At 39.9% G+C, this 19,600-nt stretch overlaps 1 protein-coding gene across 17 annotated transcripts in view; it reads left to right on the plus strand.

The window, feature by feature from the left end:
• Positions 1–19,600, plus strand: part of LOC309655013 (uncharacterized protein) — a 184,741-nt gene that overhangs the window by 93,713 nt on the left and 71,428 nt on the right. The window contains exon 4 of one of the 17 annotated variants that reach the window (XM_082449897.1): positions 1,827–12,305. The exons of the other annotated variants lie outside the window; for them this stretch is intronic. Coding sequence (XP_082306023.1) covers positions 1,827–1,856 — 30 coding nt within the window. The 3' untranslated portion in view covers positions 1,857–12,305. Of the gene's footprint in view, positions 1–1,826; positions 12,306–19,600 lie in introns of those variants that run through there. 17 annotated transcript variants of the gene reach the window in all.

Raw genomic sequence — 19,600 nt, forward strand, 5'->3', positions numbered from 1 at the left:
AATAGCAAATTCCTTTTAAATGAATACCTTGTAAAGGAATAGAGGGAAGAACTACATCCATGTAGGCCCCATTTCTATTTTTTTGGCTGACAAATACCCTTTGTCAATATTTTCTGACCAGCTATTCATTTTAAAAGGCGTCGCTGTTCTCTTTGTTTGTATCCTGTTTGCTGTCTGGTACGATTACAGAGTAAATTAAGTTGGGTACCACAATATGCATTGTGCTCTTCACGCCAGTAGAAGCTGTAGTTGTTAAGACATTTCTATTGTAACCCCAAGTTTCACTCCATTGAAACTTTCCAAAACATTACCCTTTGGGGTTAAATTTTTCCTTGCTTCTTTTGAGGCCAATTTTTTTTTTCTTTCTTTTTGGAACATAGAAAAGGATTGCCTGCAGCTGCTTCTGAGTTATTGGTGAATTAAATCAAAATGGCTATTTCTATTGTAAAATACTTTGTTTTATAATCTCTGCAAAACACAACAAAGAAAGTTATCCCAACAGAAATCCTCGTAACACTTTGAGTTATGTAAAAGGCAAATTTATTACTATTTGCTGATTAGACTGATTTCCAGGTAAAAAACCAAAACAACCCTACCTTATGAAGATAAGAAAGCAAATTACTAATTCAGTAAGTTCAAACACTTAGCTTATGTTAAAAAGGCACCATTCTTCACTTATTGACAAATATTAACTAAGTGCCTACTTTGTGCTAAATGCATTTAATCTCTCCAATAACCCCTCTGGACAAAATACTGTTTTGCAGATGAAAATACAGAAGCATAAAGTGATGCAAATTAGAAAAACTAGATAAAATGAATACTTTTAATAAATTAATGGAAACTAATTAATGTTATTCATTCAACGAACATTTATTGAGCACCTACTCTGTGCCATTGGGACTACAAAGGTGAGGAAGACAGACATGGTTCCTGGCCTCATAGACCTTGTTTGTTTGTTTGTTTTAATTAATTAATTAATTAATTTATTTATTTTTATTTATGGCTGTGTTGGGTCTTCGTTTCTGTGCGAGGGCTTTTCTCTCTAGTTGCGGCAAGTGGGGGCCACTCTTCATCGCGGTGCGCGGGCCTCTCACTATCGCGGCCTCTCTTGTTGCGGAGCACAGGCTCCAGACGCGCAGGCTCAGCAGTTGTGGCTCACGGGCCTAGTTGCTCCGCGGCATGTGGGATCTTCCCAGACCAGGGCTCGAACCCATGTCCCCTGCATTGGCAGGCAGACTCTCAACCACCGTGCCACCAGGGAAGCCCCTGTGTAATGTTTGTAACTCTTGGGGCTGTTAAGAGGATTCCATAAAGCAAAGGATATTAAACAAAAAGAAAGCATTTCATCTGTAGGGGGCTAAGTACCTCTAAACTGAAAAATGTATCATGTATCTCGAATGGGACACCTTCGAGTGTGTAGAGATAGATAATCTAGTTTTGTCATTTTCAAACTCTACTTCTAGATGTCCATACAGGCCCTTCTCAAAGTCCCACGGGAATGGGAGAGGAGCAGACAGATGAAAGGAAAGCAGGGACAAGATAGAAGAAGGCTCTGTACTCCATTTTAATAAGAACAATCCTATGATCTTTTTACATATTAGTTTCTAATATTATTGGAAGAAAGGACGCTACTTCAAAAAAAGAAAGAGGATGCCATTTCAAAATCATTTTTCTGGTCTAAATACCTCCCAAGAAAACCCTTATATCTACTATACCATTTCCTTCTGTTTTAGGTTGAATACAAAAATGGGAATAATTAGATTAGTGAATGGTCAAGATAAGAATTTCAGATGTGATCATAATTAATGCAAATTGTCCTCCTACAGATCTTACTCAAGAATTCATTTCAATATTGAAGAAGCCAAGAGGACCATACAGTTCAAGAGCCGAAGGTTTACTCACGTCATTCACAAGGAATTTCAAATTAGAGATGGATCTGTAAGATAAAACTTCATTTAGGGAAGGCCTGGGAAGAAAGAAACTCCCTACTACAAAGGACGGCCTCCCACACGTTCGAATCATTGCACCCAGGATAATCATCTGTCTTGTTCAAAAGCATCAAAGGAAATGAACCAGATCACCTTTCTTCATTTTCCAGAGAAAATCATCCACCATGTGAATCGAAGCCATTCTGGATCAGAAGCCCCTCTGCTGTCAGATAAAGAGATGTTATCAAATCCATGTATAGAATATCCAAGACCAAGGGGCAATTTATCAAGATTAGGAAAGTTCTTTAATCCTTTAAATCCAGATGCTTAGAAGAATCCACACTGTTCAAGAGATGCAGGCCCTTCTGGCAACAGGGAAATTAGTACTTCCTGCAGCACTTTTTGCAGCTCTGGAAATAACACTAACCCTTTATCAACTTCATCCATGCTTATTGTTATCTAGTCCAAGCTCATACCTCTCACCACACAACAGGCCAATAAACTGAGAGACGAGGTGTTAGGGCAAGGCATTGCAACTTTATTCGGAAAGCTGGCAGACAGAGAAGATGGTGAACTAATGTCCCAAAGAACCATCTTGCCTGAGTTAGAATGCAGGCTTCTTTTATACTGAAAGGGGAGAGGGTGTGGCTGGTTGTCGTGAACTTCTTGATGCTGGAATCCTTCATTCTTGCAGCTGTCAACATAGGTCTGGTCACATGTTCCTGTAAACCTCTAACAAGACGAAGGATATTCTCTACTCTGCAACTTTTTATCTCCATATGAACGGAAAAGTATTAAACCTTTAAAGGTCAGAGCCTTGGGTATGGGCTCTCCTGCATATTTCAGGGTATAGGGAACATTCTTTTACAAAAGGTGCAGAGCCAGCATGACTAAGCACAAGCAACAGAGCACAGGGTTAGAGCTAAAGGAATAGCTCCAATATGGAGTCAGGTTTGTTCTTCTCTGTTACATTATGACTAGTGGAGACCCATTGTGCTAGTTCCGGGTAACCGTGCTCTATGTCAGACCTGGACCAACCAAGAAGATCAGGAGTAAGAGATAAGAACACCTGGGAGGACTAGGTCTTCCTCATTGATTGTGTTCACGATGCTGAATACTTAGTAGAAAATAAATATTTATGGATGAATCAATGACCGCACAGGAATATTACAGACCCAGCAAGTACCATACACAAAATGAAGGCTGCGGTGGGGAAGTGAGATAGAATAGACAGGGGAACAGAGGCTCATCCAGTGCCCTGAAAGCAAGAAACTAGAAAATGAGACAAAACTCATCTCCCATGGGCAGTCTCTCCTACACTATACTGTGTGGGGAAAAGCCTTAACAGGCTTCCCTGGTCGTAGCCAATCCAGGCCAGAGGAATCAGAGACTGTCGTCATGCAGCAATTCCCTGCATTACCAAATTGATCCCAAACATGAAATAAATCCCCTGTTTGGGGCCACTTGAGTAACCTAAACTCTCACCCTAATCTAGTGATGATTTATAAAGTTGTTTTTATCTAGGATGTAATCTAGGTCATGTATGGTTTAAGAGACTATACTTGGATTAGGTAAAGCAATATAAAACAGCTTGAGCAACACTTGGAAGAAATCTGGCCTTGGAGTCAAACACATGCGTAGGCTCTCATCTGTGTGACGGGAATAGCGGTTGACTAGGAGAACCCCTGTATAAAACAATGTCTCCCCCATCTCCTTTCACATATTCTGAAAGTTCATCACTAAGCAGCATGATGAAGAGGCATGAGCATTGGATTTGGCATCTGACCTATAGATGTGCCACTTATGAGAGGTGTAACCTCGGACAAATTCCTTACCTCTCGAAACCTTCATTTGGAACATTTGAGAATAATTCCTATTCAGTAGGGTTATCATGAGGTTTAAGCAAGGGAGTGTGTGAAGACCCTGACCCATAGCAGCTACTCCACACGTACTGTTATTGTTGTTATTAATTCACTGCCTTGAGCTGTGATGACAATTTTGTACACAAAGGCTACAATAAACCAGTGTAGCCACAATGGGAAAAAGCATGGAGGTTCCTCAAAAAGTTAAAAATAGAGCCACCATATGATCCAGCAATCCCACTTCTGGGTATTTATCGGAAGAAAATGAAAACACTAATTTGAAAAGATACATTCACCGTGTTTGTTGCAGCATTGTTTGTAACAGCCTAGACACAGAAACAACCTAAGTGTCCATCAATGGATGAATGGATAAAGAAAATGTGGTGTATAAATACAATGAGGTATTATTCAGCCCTGAAAAAAGAATGAAATCTTTCCACTTGCAATGACACGGATGGACCACAAGGGCATTATGCTGAGTGAGATAAGCCAGACCAAGAAAGACAAATACTATGTGATCTCACTTACATGTGGAATTTAAAACAAAAACAAAAACCAGCCTCACAGATACAGAGAGCAGACTGGTGGTTGCCAGAGGAAATGGAGGGTAAGGAGGGGGCAAAATGGGTGAAGGGGGTCGAAAGGTACAAACTTCCAGTTATAAAATAAATAAGTTATGGGGATGTAACATACAGCATGGTGACCACAGTTAACAACACTGTATTGCGTATTTGAAAGTTGCTAAAAGAGTAGATCTTAAAAGTTCCCCAGGGCTCCCCTGGTGGCGCAGTGGTTGAGAATCTGCCTGCCAATGCAGGGGACACAGGTTCGAGCCCTGGTCTGGGAAGATCCCACATGCCACGGAGCAACTAGGCCCGTGAGCCACACCTACTGAGCTTGCGCGTCTGGAGCCTGTGCTCCGCAACAAGAGAGGCCGCGATAGTGAGAGGCCCGCGCACCGCGATGAAGAGTGGCCCCCACTTGCCGCAACTAGAGAGAAAAGCCCTCGCACAGAAACGAAGACCCAACACAGCCATAAATAAATAAATAAATAGATAAATAAAATTAAAAAAAAAAATACGTCACATTTAAAAAAAAAAAAAGTTCCCCAAAAATCGTAACTACGTATGGTGATGAATATTAACTAGACTTTTCGTGGTGATCATTTTGCAATGTATATAGATATCGAATCATTATGTTATGCACATGAAACAAATATAATGTTACATGTCAATTATACCTCAGTTTAATAAACAAGTAATAAACAAGGAAACAAACAAAAAAAGAAGGTTGGAGAGAGGTCAGGGCTTGAACATTTGTTAGCACCTTGGCCAGGATTAGTTGTTAGTAACTGGAAAGAGGATGCATCACGGCACCAGGAGTGGGACAAGGAGCCAAAAACAAGGCATTGCTGTTTGCGGTTTATGGGTTTCCTCTGTCATTTTCTTCTACTTTGCGGGAGCGAGCCCCTTCTTCGCCAGGCAAATTTGCTTCCTTCTAGGCGGCAAGGAATTGCACAGCTTACATGAGAAGCAATTGCCTACGGCTCTCAAGCTGCCCTTCCTTCTGCTTGGTGTTTTCCTGTGAAAATGTGGCCACCAGGGTTCGTGCACATCTCAGGGGCTGCAGTTCTAGTTCATGGGAACCTTTTAAACATGAGTGGACCCCCGAGACCTGAGTGAACTTCCAGTTTAGCGTTTATAAAACCTAATAGAAATTCTTACAAGTCTCCTAGTTTTTCTAGGGGAATTAGAGTACACAAAAGCTTTTAAAGCCTTTGTTAATAAAATGGAATAAATAAAAATAGAGTTGTCATATGTTTCCATTGTACTAATCACAGGAAAAGCCTGTTTTGCTCCTTATTCCTCTAATGTCAATATCTTATCAAGACTTCCTCTTCTGTAAGATTGGGATGTTGTCTCTGTAAACCACCTCAGGAATCCTGCCAGCTCTTTAAGGCTGTAAACATGTTCTGAGAGCACGTTTCCCAACTGTGTTAGTCTGTAGAAATCCTAGTTGATAGGACTCCTGAAAATGCTGGTCAGAAAGCTTCCAGAGTTTTCATATGATGGTAGATGCCAACTCAAATGCCATCCCAGATGCCAACTCAGGATTCTTCTATGAATAATTAAATACAGAATGAGTCAAGTGGGATTTTAGGTACACCCAAATGATGGGCAGTGTTCTTTTGATAAAGTAAACTGGAAGTTTTCGTGTGGTTTTTTAATAACATTAATTTTAGTTTACAAATAAAGAGCAATTAAAAAAAAAAAAAGGAGTCAAGTGCTACAAAGAGTGATTTTGCTTACATGTTCTACATCAGAAAAAAATTCTGTAATGAAGTAAATATTAATTTTCATGCATGGACTCTGTCCAAAGAATTTTGATTCTGTTTGGAGAAATGTTTGAAGTATGATCTGATCATTATACTTAAGGAGAAACCAAAATCTTATCTCAGTGTCCTAAATGTAATTTATAGCCTTATCTTATGTAAATATAATGTAAAATAGGGTAGTTTTTTTTTAGCATCTTTATTGGAGTATAATTGCTTTACAATAGTGTACTAGTTTCTGCTTTATAACGAAGTGAATCAGCTATACATATACATACATCCCCATATCTCCTCCCTTTTGCGTCTCCCTCCCACCCTCCCTTTCCCACCCCTCTAGGTGGTCACAAAGCACCGAGCTGATCTCCCTGTGCTATGTGGCTGCTTCCCACTAGCTATCTATTTTACATTTGGTAGTGTATATATGTCCATGCCACTCTCTCACTTCGTCCCAGCTTACCCTTCCCCCTCCCTGTGTCCTCAAGTCCATTCCCTATGTCTGCATCTTTATTCCTGTCCTGCTCCTAGGTTCTTCAAAACCATTTTTTTTTTTTTTTAGATTCTATATATATGTGTTAGCATACAGTATTTGTTTTTCTCTTTCTGAATTACTTCACTCTGTATGACAGACTCTAGGTCCATCCACCTCACTACCAATAACTCAGTTTTGTTTCTTTTTATGGCTGAGTAATATTCCATTGCATATATGTGCCATATCTTCTTTATCCATTCACCTGTCGATGGACACTTAGGTTGCTTCCATGTCCTGGCTATTATAAATAGAGCTGCAGTGAACATTGTGGTACATGACTCTTTTTGAATTACGGTTTTCTCAGGGTATATGCCCGTAGTGGGATTGCTGGGTCATATGGTAGTTCTATTTTTAGTTTTTTAAGGAACCTCCATACTGTTCTCCATAGTGGCTGTATCAATCTACATTCCCACCAACAGTGCAAGAGGGTTCCCTTTTCCCCACACCCTCTCCAGCATTTATTTAAAATAGGGTAATCTTAAAGTGAAAATGTTTTGAATAGCTATTAGAGAATGGAAGTGGAGGGACTGTAGCTAAGTAATATCCAGAAAAACCTTATCTTTTCTGAATTTTCGAATTTACAAAAGTAAATGACACAAAATTCCATAAGAATGATATACAAAGAAAATAGACAGCTTACCCTTTGGTTGAACTTTGTTGGAAATGAAGATTATTTTAATAAGGCAAATCTCTGAAAAATTTTCAGTTGCTAGTTTGATATTTGCATGTGCACTTTTATTATGCCTTGTGTGCCACGCAAGAATATGAATACATTTATGAGTATCTTCATTTTAATGGCTTTTATATCTGTTTATATTTTCATCTGAAAATTACTAAGAATGATTGTGATTAATTGAGACTGGAAGTAAAAATGACCACGTGGTTATCTATATTCTGTTTCATCATTGTATTGTATAAATATTCATTATTTCATTATAGGCATACCAAGAGTAATGATGTATCATTTCATCATGTGGCTTTTTAAAATTTATATTTGTTTGATTTCAGATATGATCTTTTCTACAGGGCTATTCTTTGAGCAGGTGTTCATTTAAGTGGGCTTCATTGTTTTTTGGGAGGTTTTTTTTGCATAAAATTAAACTGCCAAAGCAACAGACTCTAAAAATGTTTGGCCTCAACATCCTATTTTAATTATACCTTTTAAATAGGTTTAAATGCAGTTAACCAAAACAAATCTTTCGAGAATAAACATTAAGCCAAACTCCAAAAGTCCCCACACCAATTGCTACTGGAAATTAAAATCCTCCCAAAGCACAAATAAGATATATGTATGTGAACAAAGAAACAACATTTCCCACTATTTATGGAGGGAAAAATGATTTCTTTTAAAAGTAATGCTTATTGTCTCCTTATCTGGAGAGCTTCCTGATTTGATATTTTCCTAAACTTATTTTAAAAGGACTTTGAAAAGGATTCTTTGTTTTAGTCTTTGAATGAAAATTACATATCCACAGAGTCTAACTACAGTGTATCTTAACCATGATACAATGATGTCTTTATGCCATTTATAATAAAATAAGAAGTTCAGAATGTTTGATGAATCCTTGTGGGCTTTCATAATCCGTTTTCTCGCCTGTATGTGCTCCCAGAGTCTGCAAATCCTTTAATCCATTCATCAGACTTGCCTATAAATGGTGAAAGTTGGGTCTCAGTGAGGTCTGACTATTCTAGAAGGTAACTGAGTATTTGCCTCTTGGCCTGAAAAACAAACTTGTTTTTTGCAGTGGGTGACCTGTACCTCCTTCATCTCAGGCTAGAATGCCTGCTAGGAATTTGCTTGATCTGTTTTGAGAAATGATCTGACTTAAGAGCTGATCTCTATCTCAAACTGGTAAGAGAACCAAAGGGTTTATCACTTATGAAAATTGATAAAAATTGATTTCACATTATGGAAATTCTCCTGAATCTTTATGATGAACATGAAGAGCAAGCAGGCAGCTGGTAGTCATTTGGAACCTGATGCCAGGCCCTGCCAGGATACTCCGAAGGAGTGATCTACAATCAATTGGTAGAGAAATGAAGGAATTAGAACCAGGCTCCTGATAAAGCACAATGTCACCAAAGTTGCAAAACTAAGTACATCTCATCTGTGCTGAGAAATTACCAGGATACACTGGATATGTATTTAGTCTAGGAATCTGTAGTTCACATGAAGAAAGAATATGGAAGGGGCTATTATTAGCCTTTAGGAAGGAAGTTTCAGGACTATCGCGGTGGTTGCCGCTTATTTTGATTCTCATTGTTTTTAGGCAGGTGTCTGGCCCCTTCTTGCCAGGCAGCCTGGCATTTTGTCTTATTCTTTTTAATTGGGAAACACATTTTAACATCTGCAAGTCATTTGTAACCAAGCGATCAGCATCAGGTTTCCACATATCTTCTGCCATTCTTTAACCCATGACAAATACATTGATTTACCGTGACAAACTTCCAAAAAGTTTCTCCCTTTGGCAGTGATTTACAACAAGTTCTACTAACAAAATGCATTCTTGTTGCTCTCAGCTTGAGAGGGGGGAGAAAAAGTTCTCCATTTGGCTGTCCCATAGAGTATGGCTCAAGTAGGGACCCAAAGAGTTATTTTAACAGGAATAAGCAGTAATGATTTGCCTAATAAGAGAAATCACTTTTCAATGGTCTTCAGTTTATGGTTTATTATGTTGTTACTTATATTTTTCACTACTTTGTAAAAAAACACAAAACTTTGGTTTTTTTCATTCTAATAACTTATACAATTTCTCTTTAGTGTGTGTCTAACCAACTTTCTGGTTTTGGACGGAAAATAAACAAATCAAGTCAGGTAAAATGGTAGAAACAAGATGCCTCTTTCAAAACAGCCCATTGGGAAGAGCAAACATGGAGGCTGAAGGTCTCATCACGCAGGGCAATTTTCTGTGAAGCATCTCTCTTCACACAACCTGTATCCAAGTGTGTCATGCTTTTCAATGTAGTTCTAGAGTTAAAGGTCACAGCAGATGAGAAAAAAAAAAATAAATGGAAAATACACACTACTATATATAAAATAGATAACTAATAAAGGCCTACTGTATAGCACAGGGAACCCTATTCAATACTCTGTAATGACCTATACCGGAAAAGAATATAAAAAAGAGTGGATATATGTATATGTATAACTGATTCACTTTGCTGTACACCTGAAACTAACACAATATTGTAAATCAAAAAAAATTTTTTGATTATACTCAAAAAAAATTTTTTTTAATAAATTAAAAAAAAAAAGGTAACAGAGAAGGAAAACACTGACAAGTAAATAATTATAGCTGAAGCCGAGCCAAAAAGACAGGAACTGTGAAGTTGTTTGCAAGGGAGTAAACCAAGAAGGTTCAAGTATTGGAGGTGATATGTCTTTTTATACGGGGTCTTGAAAAGGTCAAGCATTAAGCGATGAGAAAAACAAAAAGGGGGATAAAGAAAACATTTAAATCCAAGATGAAGTTTGGGCAAAGTAAATCAATGGCTAATGTCCGGAATAATGAGAAGGACTCATTAAACTCTGAATGCGAGGAGGGAGGGGACCCGGTGCTGGGGTGGGATGGCAAGGCATCCAAGCTGAGACACGGGAACCAGGTGGTCCAAGCCTAGAGGCAACAGGAAGCTGGGGATCTACATGTGGGTTTAGATGGGAATGTAAACCCAGAGGCCCAAGTTCTTAGTCATATTAGCACCTCTGATATGCCCCCAAAGACTTTATTTTTTGCTAAATGATTTCATCCATTGCTTGCAGGACCTCTAAAGTGGATTAATGTTCTTACCTTCCTCCATCTTGCTTTCCCATTTGGCTTTAAATAAAGAGAAAGGCAGGACAGTAAAAAGGGGGTTCCAAGTCCAGATCATGAATATCCTTTGAAGCCTCCCATGAAAAAGAACATATTTAGGACAACTAGCCTGCTTAATCTCTCGAATGTTTGACTACACTATAACTGAATTTGCCATGTGTTGAAAGGATGTGATTAATATCTCACCTCAATTTCCTGGTTATCCTAACTACAAATAAACAGAGTCACACTGCTGATATTAACTTTAGAGATCTTTCTTGGAGGACGGTAAGTATACGACTTCCAAGTGCCCTGAACTAAACTGGAGCTTTGCAAATACTTAAGATGAGAAATTGTCATTTTTAATTGCTCCAAGCATATGATGGCAAAAACTAATCATGTGCATGTAAAGCCCAAAAGTCATGAGTTAAATTATAAAAAGATTTTCTCCCTCTCTGTCTCACTATATCAATATCTTTATTTACATATATATAATTAAACCAAACTTTTTTTTTCCAGTTGATTGGACCATGCCAATAGTATTATAAAAAATTCCAGCCAAGAAATAGTCAGTCACAGCATTTTTGTTAATAATTCCAAATGTTCTTGCTCAAGGGAGGGAAGAATGCTTTCCAGCCATAAATCTTTCTACTGTACAGTGAAGCTGAAATTGTTCCTTTTGTCATGATAGTACCAAATGCAAGGAGGAGTCTGATTTCATCCATCTTGACAAAATAAAGGTGCTATTTCTACTTCTTTTCTATTTTTTTCAGTTGGTCAGAGCTATCTATAGGGGTGTGAAAAAAATCATATAGAGGTGCCATGATTTCTAATGGTCTCACCTACTATTGAAAAATGTGTGGACTCCCCCCAAGCTCTTAGAACCGAATGAACAGGGGCTCTTTGGATATGTCACTGACATTTTTTGCTTCTCTGTGGTTTCTAAAAGAGAGGAAGTGTGAAGATTAGAGAAGATTTGTAAACTATATATTACAGGAATCCATTTGGAGTCTCCTATCGAAATGATAGAACTAATGCAACATTTTTCTATGGGTCAGATTTTTATAACGTTAAACATTATACATCAAGAATTATTCTGACCATCTCTGATTTCTCAGTTCATTTCCAGTTTCTCTGTTTAGGTACAAGGAAAGATAGCAGATGGTATTCACGTGTAGTGTGTGAAAATTTCTGCAACCAAACCAGTCAAGAATCACCTTCTGTCCATTCCATCAAAAGGTCATTAACCAAATTTCATTCTTACCTGAGCCAGGATTTGCTTATCTTTGCTTATGATTCTGGCCAAACTGAAACCTGGATTGTGCTACCCAGGCTCATCAGAGGTCAAAGTTAAATTCCAATTCTTGCCCACTGGTTGTTGATTGAATAATTAGGCACAAATTCACCCCTGCCAAGATGCCGGGGACTAAGAGAAGAAGAGAGCATAGGAGGAAAAGTAGAAGAGGAAATGATTATGAAACTTCCTTTCAACTTTAAGTCATTGACACCTGGTTCTGGAAGAAATATTGAGGAAATGATGTGAACGTTCCTTTGTAGTAAGGGGTAGTGATAGGTTTCATCAGTGCTGCCCAGGGGTGGGGAGACCAGATGCCTGGGGATGGCTTTCTACCTTCTCCTCCCCTGACCAATTCTTCTCATCTCAAAACTCAGCAGGACCTCAGACTTGTGTGCTCTTATAGCACTTTGTATCACTTTAAGGTTTCAATTCTTATCACATGTAAACAGTTGAGTATGAGAGGGCCTGTCTGCCCTATAAAACTGTAAGCTCACTGGGTAGGGAGCATGCTTTGTTCAAAGCTGGGTTTCCTGCAGTGAAAAGCACAGAACTCAGCACATGCTAAATGCAAAAAAAAAAAAAAAGGAGAAAAAGGAAAAAAATTCCCCATTCAGTAAGAATGGGGGAAACAGAGATTTAAGTTGAAAAAATGTTTTCAAATAATCTTAAGAATAATAATAATCAATGAGAACATCTTTTTACCAAGATCTCTAAATTTAGTACAAGAAGCAGGCACCAAAATCACAGCACCTCTTTCCGTGTTTCTTTAAAGCCGGTTAGTTATGAGTATTTTCTTTGCAACATTACGCATTTCCTCCCTCTTCACACATGGATTCTTTAAAAAAGCTTTTTATTTTGACATAATTTGTAACTTAATGAAAAGTTGCAAATATGGTCCAAAGACCTTCTATACACCCTTTACCAAGAGTATCACTTATTGCTCACATTTTACCCCATTTGCTTTGTCATTTATGACCCTCGCCCTGTTCCATCTCTCAGGAGGGATCTTCTGAGAGTGAAGGACAGACACGTCACAGCGAGTCCTAAATATGTCAGCATATGTTTTCTAAGAACGAGTAAAGTCTCTTACATGTGCCCCTCCTTGTACACAACACAGTTATCAAAACTAGGAAATATAGCATTGGTGTAATCATACTATTGGATCCACCGTCCATATACAAATTATATCAATTGACCTGATAATGTCTACCTTTTTCTCTGTCCTGGATCCAACTCAGAGTAGTGAATTCCACTTAGCTGTCATGTCTCTTTAGTCTCCTTTTTCTGGAACCATCCCTCACTCTGTCTTTGTTTTCATGACCTTGCCATTTTCGAAGAGTACAGGCCAGTTATTTTGTAAACCACCTCTCAGTGTATGTTTATGTCATGTTTCCTTATGAATAGGTTCAAGTTATGAATTTTTGGTGGTAATACTACAAAAGTGAAGTTATCTCCTTCTTAGTGCATCATATGAAGAGACACGTGGTGTCCATGGTCCCATGCCTGGTGATGTTAACTTGGGTTACTTGGTCATGGTGATGGCTGCCAGGTTTCTCCTGTAGCTTCTTAGAGGTCTTAATCACATAATGTAAAATATAAAGTTGTAGCTGAGGGAATCAACAATTATGAAGGATAGCTGGAAAGATAAGTGAGTCACATTATCCTTGTAGATGCTCTAAAGTTGACACCCTAAGACATCCCTGAGAAAGCCACGTACCTGGGCCAAAATAGGCTGGGTGTGTATAGAATTGCTTCACCTGACCCCGTTTGGTTTTGTGTCACTGGGCTCTATACTATAATAAAGAATTAGTCTGGTCTTTATCCTGGGTTCCTGACACCCTTGGAATTTCTCAAGAGATAGGAGTGTCTTTGTTATTCATGACTCCCTTGGTTCCCTGAGTTCATGCTAATGAGATGGTTGAGGGTGAGGACTGGTCACAAAAAGACCAACCATGTGATGAGAGAGAGTTGGGGTTTTGGGGTAGCCTGACCTCCAGGGAGGGAAGTAGGGATAGAGATTGAGTTACATGCCTATGTAATGAAACCTTAATAAAAACTCTGGACCCTACTGAGCTTCCTGGTTGGTGATACATCAATGTACCAGGAGGGTGATACACCCAGTTCCACAAGGAAAGGGCACGGAAACTCTGTGTTCAAGATCCTGTCAGATCTTTCCCCGTGAGTGTCTTCATTTAGCTGGTCCTGATACGTGTGCTTTATAATAAAACGATAGAGCTTTTCTGACTTCTGAGTGCTATTCTAGTGAACTATCAAACCTAACAGGTCATGGAAACGCCCTGGATCTGGAGCCAGTTGGACAAAAGTGCAGGTGGCTTGGGGATACTGCTGCAGGCTGGCACCTGAAGTGAGGGCAGTCATCTGTGCACTGTGCCTTTACTTGTGGGTCTGTGCTAACTCCTGGTGGTTGTTGCCAGAAATGAATCACAATATAGCAGTTGGTGTTAGAAGAGGCTCTTATAGAGGGACATTACATAAGTTTATAATGATACTTGAATTTGACAACAAAGTTTCAGTTAGGAATGTACACATATGTGTATATAAAATGAATTATGCACATACAAGTAAATATGGATGACAATTTTAATCCACCAATGAAAGTTTAAATAAAAAACCAAAGTTGAAACTTTACATGAAAGATATAAAATTATTACATAATGGTTCCATTTCTCTTTAATTCTTTAGTACAAATACTGGTCCAAGGTTACAATAAAAAATTCTGATCTTCCATGTTTACTTTTTAATGAACTTCCAAACATTTACTTAAATAAAATGTACAGTTGGTATTGCTATTTTATTTGAGAAAAATGTTAAGTGTTTGGTAGGAATTGTTCTAAGGAGTTTGATGTGTAAGTTTATTCAACCATGGTTTTCTTCAGCCAGACTGTACTCACGCATGCTAGGTAATAATGTGAGTCCTAGCATCTGAGAAAGCTTCTCTGTGGAGGAATGAAGTGAGCCCTTCCACACAGGATTTTCTTCTTTTAGGTAAATATATGAGTATTTACAAATTGTTCAAAGATTTCTAGGGAAGGAAAGAACTCAAGAGGTCCAAAGTTTGTTGCCATATCTTAGGTAAGGATTATACTCAGATCATCTCAGGAAGATCTCCGCTTACCGTTAAAATAAAAAGTGTAGTGCAATCTAGAATTACTCACCGTCCCTCTGTTGCTCAGCTCTTGTGGCTGACCAAGTAAATAAGAACTGGATTCCTTCTTCAGACTTCTCTCTGGCCAAAGGCAGCAACAGGCAGGGACACAGCAGGACTCAGCCTTGACTACTCACTGTTCAGGGGAGAGATTCTCTTGAACACACCTTTCTATGAGGAGGTATTTGCTGAGACCATCCAGGGGGTTCTAGAGCTGAGGCAATGTGGGGCAGTATCTGATTTTATAATCTGAGTTCCACCTCTCCTCATGAGCATATTGGGCTTTGCCTGCTGACCTGGATATTCTTGGTGGACCAGTCAAGTAATGAACTGAACATCCTTGACCTGATATTTGTGAAAACTGAGTGGTGGTCTGGAATAGAGGGAGATTCTTCTAGCTATTTTGTGGGGGAAGGAAAAGAGAAAGTATTGAATACCTACTCTGTGCCAGGAATAGTCATCTCATTTAATTCTTAACCCAAACTTGTGAAGTAGGTTTCTTCAATTCCTTCATTCATCCCTTTATGAAAGTGTTTAGTGAGTACCTACTACATGCTGGCATTGTGCAAAGTGCTGAAACTCAAGTGTTCCTTGTCTTCTCAGACCTTTTAATTTTGTGTATTTCATAATTCTTATGACTTGAATCAAATTTTAATTAACTTGGTGATTAGAATATTTTTGTAATAATATATAGGAAGATTATTAATAAAATATGAAGCAAGTAGGGTGGAAGGAAGAAGAGCAAATGATCTGTTTCCCCTACATTTCTACATGATAAAGGAAGGGAATGTGAAAAAAAGAACAAAAGCCAACTTCTCTGATTGATTGATTGCTTGATTTTTATTTATTTATGTTTTGGCTGTGTTGGGTCTTCGTTGCTGCACGCGGGCTTTCTCTAGTTGCGGTGAGCGGGGGCTACTCTTCGTTGCGGTGAACGGCTTCTCATTGTGGTGGCTTCTCTTCTTGCGGAGCACGGGCTCTAGGCACGTGGGCTTCAGTAGTTGTGGCGCACGGGCTTACTTGCTCTGTGGCATGTAGGATCTTCCCCGACCAGGGCTCGAACCCGTGTCCCCTGCATTGGCAGGCGGATTCTTAACCACTGTGCCACCAGGGAAGCCCTGGTTTATTTGTTTTATTTTAAAAATTGTACTCAATTTTTGAAATGAAATAGATTTCACATATATAGGAACTTCTCTGATTTTTTTAACTGCTCACAGTGGGCCCTGCAGTCACCTCTGTTACCTGATAATACTTGGCTTCTGAGATTTTCCCTTACTCATACGCCAAGGAACTTTATTTCAGGATCAGCCTATCTGTTTCACAGGACTGATCTCCTTCCAGACTTCAGATGGGGAATGTCAGCCCGCCTGTCAACATCCCTAACGTTTAAATTCCTGGGATACCAGAGATACTCAGAGAAAACAGTCAGGAGTTGGCTGTGTGCACACATTACTCTCCCAAACGCCATTGGGAAGAGTCGAGGAGACGTCTTCTCAACCATTTTTTAATAGCAAAATAGGCCAATAAAAAGATTCTACAAACCAGGAATCATTTCCTTGCTAAAGAGTTTAGTGGGCATATATAAAACAGAAAGAAGTAAGGTTGATAATTTATTTGATAATTTCTTATTGATAATTTTGATAATTTATCAAAAATTGATCAAATATTGATAGAAATATTCATTTGACTGTTTTTCAATCCAAAAGCTTAAGGAAGACATCCCTGTGGTCACAGATGGCAGGGACTGACCAGGCATTCTGGGCTTCTTCATCAAAAGGACACCAAACTAACTCCTAGGACAAAGGCCACATTGGCCCAAGTTGGGGTGTTTTGAGATGGCCTAAGTGTGACACTCTCCGAAGAGGCATCTCTGCAGAAGTGTGTCCTTCAGCCCAGCTGACAAGGCAGCCAGTACATGAGCATGAGTTTCATGTCAAATGATCCTATCATTATGTTTGAACGTATGAACTTGCCCTGTGATTTCGCATGCCTGAGCGCCCCACAGCTGACTCAGAAGAAATTCTTGAGGTTGTTTGCTATGTCAGGAGGAATCATCCCCATTCTGGCCAGCAAGCAGGGACCAATGCTTTGATCTGATTACAGAACTTACTGTAATTGGTAGAGTGCTAAAATTAAGCCTGGCAACAGCCTACAGGGGCAGAAGGAGTTGTCCCATGGACCAAGGGCCTTCCCAGAGACACACACACACAGGCAGGAAACCAGTGAGGCTGAACTTGGGCAAAGATGCCATTTCAGAACAGATATGAAAAATGTGCAGTGTGAGCTTGTGAAGGATGGGTGGGGGGATGGTGGTGATCTGAGCATGCGATATTACGAAAAGGCTCGGAGGGGAGGGAACTGTTTTCCCAGGAGACGGAGATCTGAAGAGATTGCTGAAGAGACACTGTATTTGTCACAGCGAGAATAATCAGTATGTTGGCATTTGGACTCCAGTGACAGGGATGAAAATGAGATTCTGTGAAAGATGTATCAGAGTCAATAGGCAGGGCTTGGCTGTGGCAGGAGGGATGAAACAACCAAATGGAGACAAGCTGCTGCAGAAAGTGAGGTGGACATAATTGTCTCAAGCCGAGGGTGCGCCGTGTGGGGGAGAAGGGGAGCTCAGCAGAAAGCGGGCTGAGCTCTGAGCAGCTTGCGGGGCCTCCCGGTGAGAACGCTGGGGGACAGTAGGATGATTACTGCCCAGAGGGAGCCAGTGACTTTGGGGTGTGTATGGCCATTGGAGCCCGCACCGGGCTCGAGTTTTGTTTTATACCTTTACATAGCTCAGTGTGACCTCCTTACTCTGTACAGCTATTCCATGTGACTCAGATGAACCACGGGTGAGAGGGTTTGTACTTGGTGCCATATTTCAGCAGAGCTCTGTTAACTAAAAACAGAGCGTGAGCCAGCCGTGGCTTACCCGAGGCCAGCCCGTGTGTGACTCCTGGGTTCCTATTTATCAACAGGCTGTGACTCGGTGCATCTCAAACAGTTCAGATCCGTTCTTATTGGCGTGTCAGCCCAAGAATGCCCATCTCACATAGGGCCATTGGCAAGTGCTGAATCATGATAATACCAATCATTCTTCCGCCCCCAAGGCAAGTACACAGAAGAACTCCAAAAGCGTCAAGTCATTGCCCACACAAGGCTCTAACCAGGTAGGAGCGGGCAGGAACTAGTTCCCTCTGTTCTCTGGAGGGGTGAAGACACAGGTTCAGTGAATCGTCGGGAATCAGACAAGAATGACATCTTCCCTCCATCTCACCTATCACAAAAACTGGATTTTCTCAGCCCTGATCTTATTTTCTGTATGAATAATGTGCCCTGAAATCTGTATTCTGAGACCACTGCTCAATCCAATCTCAGGGAGCTTCTAACAGGCAATAAATGGGAATAGAACCTCTTTCAGGGGCAGAAAGATCACTTCTTAGCAGAAAATAAATCCTTAATGGGAAACATAGCCTGCGGCTGCTGGGGGTCTGAGGAATACAAGGTCTCTGGGGGATGCTTGAATTAGTTCACACACATGTGTACACACACACACACACACACACACACACACGTCTTTCTCCAAAAATGTTAAAAAGTTCATACAGAGCTATAAGAGCTGACGGTCATGTGGAGAGCCCTGGGATCTGATTTCATGAGCTACCTTCAAGATCATTTGAGAGTCAATTAATAAAAAACCCTGCCATACGACAGGGCACATCCTTGGAGCAAGGAGAGAAAAATGGAAAGCTCATCACCAGACAGACACGTGAATGTGGAATTTGAGAGAGAAAAAATGGCCAAGTGCCAGTACTTAAAAGAACAAATGATGCCTTTTAGGCCACGGAAGCCTGGGGCAAAGCTGATGGTTTAGGGAAAGGTCACCTTGCCAGTAATGGCTGTGGTCAAAACTGGGTTCAGTTTAGCAAAAGACAACATCATTATCCCCAAACCTCTTTTGAAAATAGTACTAACTGATTATAAAGGAAGATGGTATTTTTATTATTTTAAATTAGTCTTGAGATACTGTTCAGGCCTCTCTCTTCGAATAGCTTCCTTTCAGCTTTCCCAGCTCCTGCCCTATCTGCAATTCTATGTGAACAACGGGTGCTGAGACCTGTATTAAGTGACTCCATGCCTGGCTCATCTCAGAAGGCCTGTCATAGACATTTGGGGCAAAACTACTTCTTTGAGGTGTCAGTAGCTCATTTTTCTAGGAAAATAGATCCATAGTTTAAAAGAACCCATCTCCTAATACAGCTCTCTGGGGAGAAGACCTCTTGTTGATTATTGCAAAAATATGCCAGAGATAACAGAAGTCCTGCCTGTATTTAGTTCCCAGAGAGAAACCTTAAAGCTATTCATAAGTTTTTGTGTGTTTTTGGTCCTTTTTGTTGTTTTTTTAGGCTATTTATGACCAACAGGGATTCCATCACCGATAAGCTCACCATGTAAGAGCTCTTTGCTATAAAATGCCAAACAGGTGGAAGAAAAGTGAAAACTTAGATCTTCTAGGAGTTTTCCACACCTTTACTTGGCATATAATAGCACAGATGTGGTCCGTTTGCATTATCTTCTGATTTTATACTCCTGTCCCTGCCCCCCACTGGAATAGATGCTCTCCTGTGGAAAGGCAGGGCTGTAAGACCCCCGAGAGATGACTTGGTCCAGATGTGTCATGAGTGACTCAGATCTCAAGAGGGT

This window comes from Balaenoptera physalus (assembly GCF_965194825.1).
Source record: "Balaenoptera physalus genome assembly, chromosome: 2".
In the NCBI taxonomy this organism is placed as follows: domain Eukaryota; kingdom Metazoa; phylum Chordata; class Mammalia; order Artiodactyla; family Balaenopteridae; genus Balaenoptera; species Balaenoptera physalus.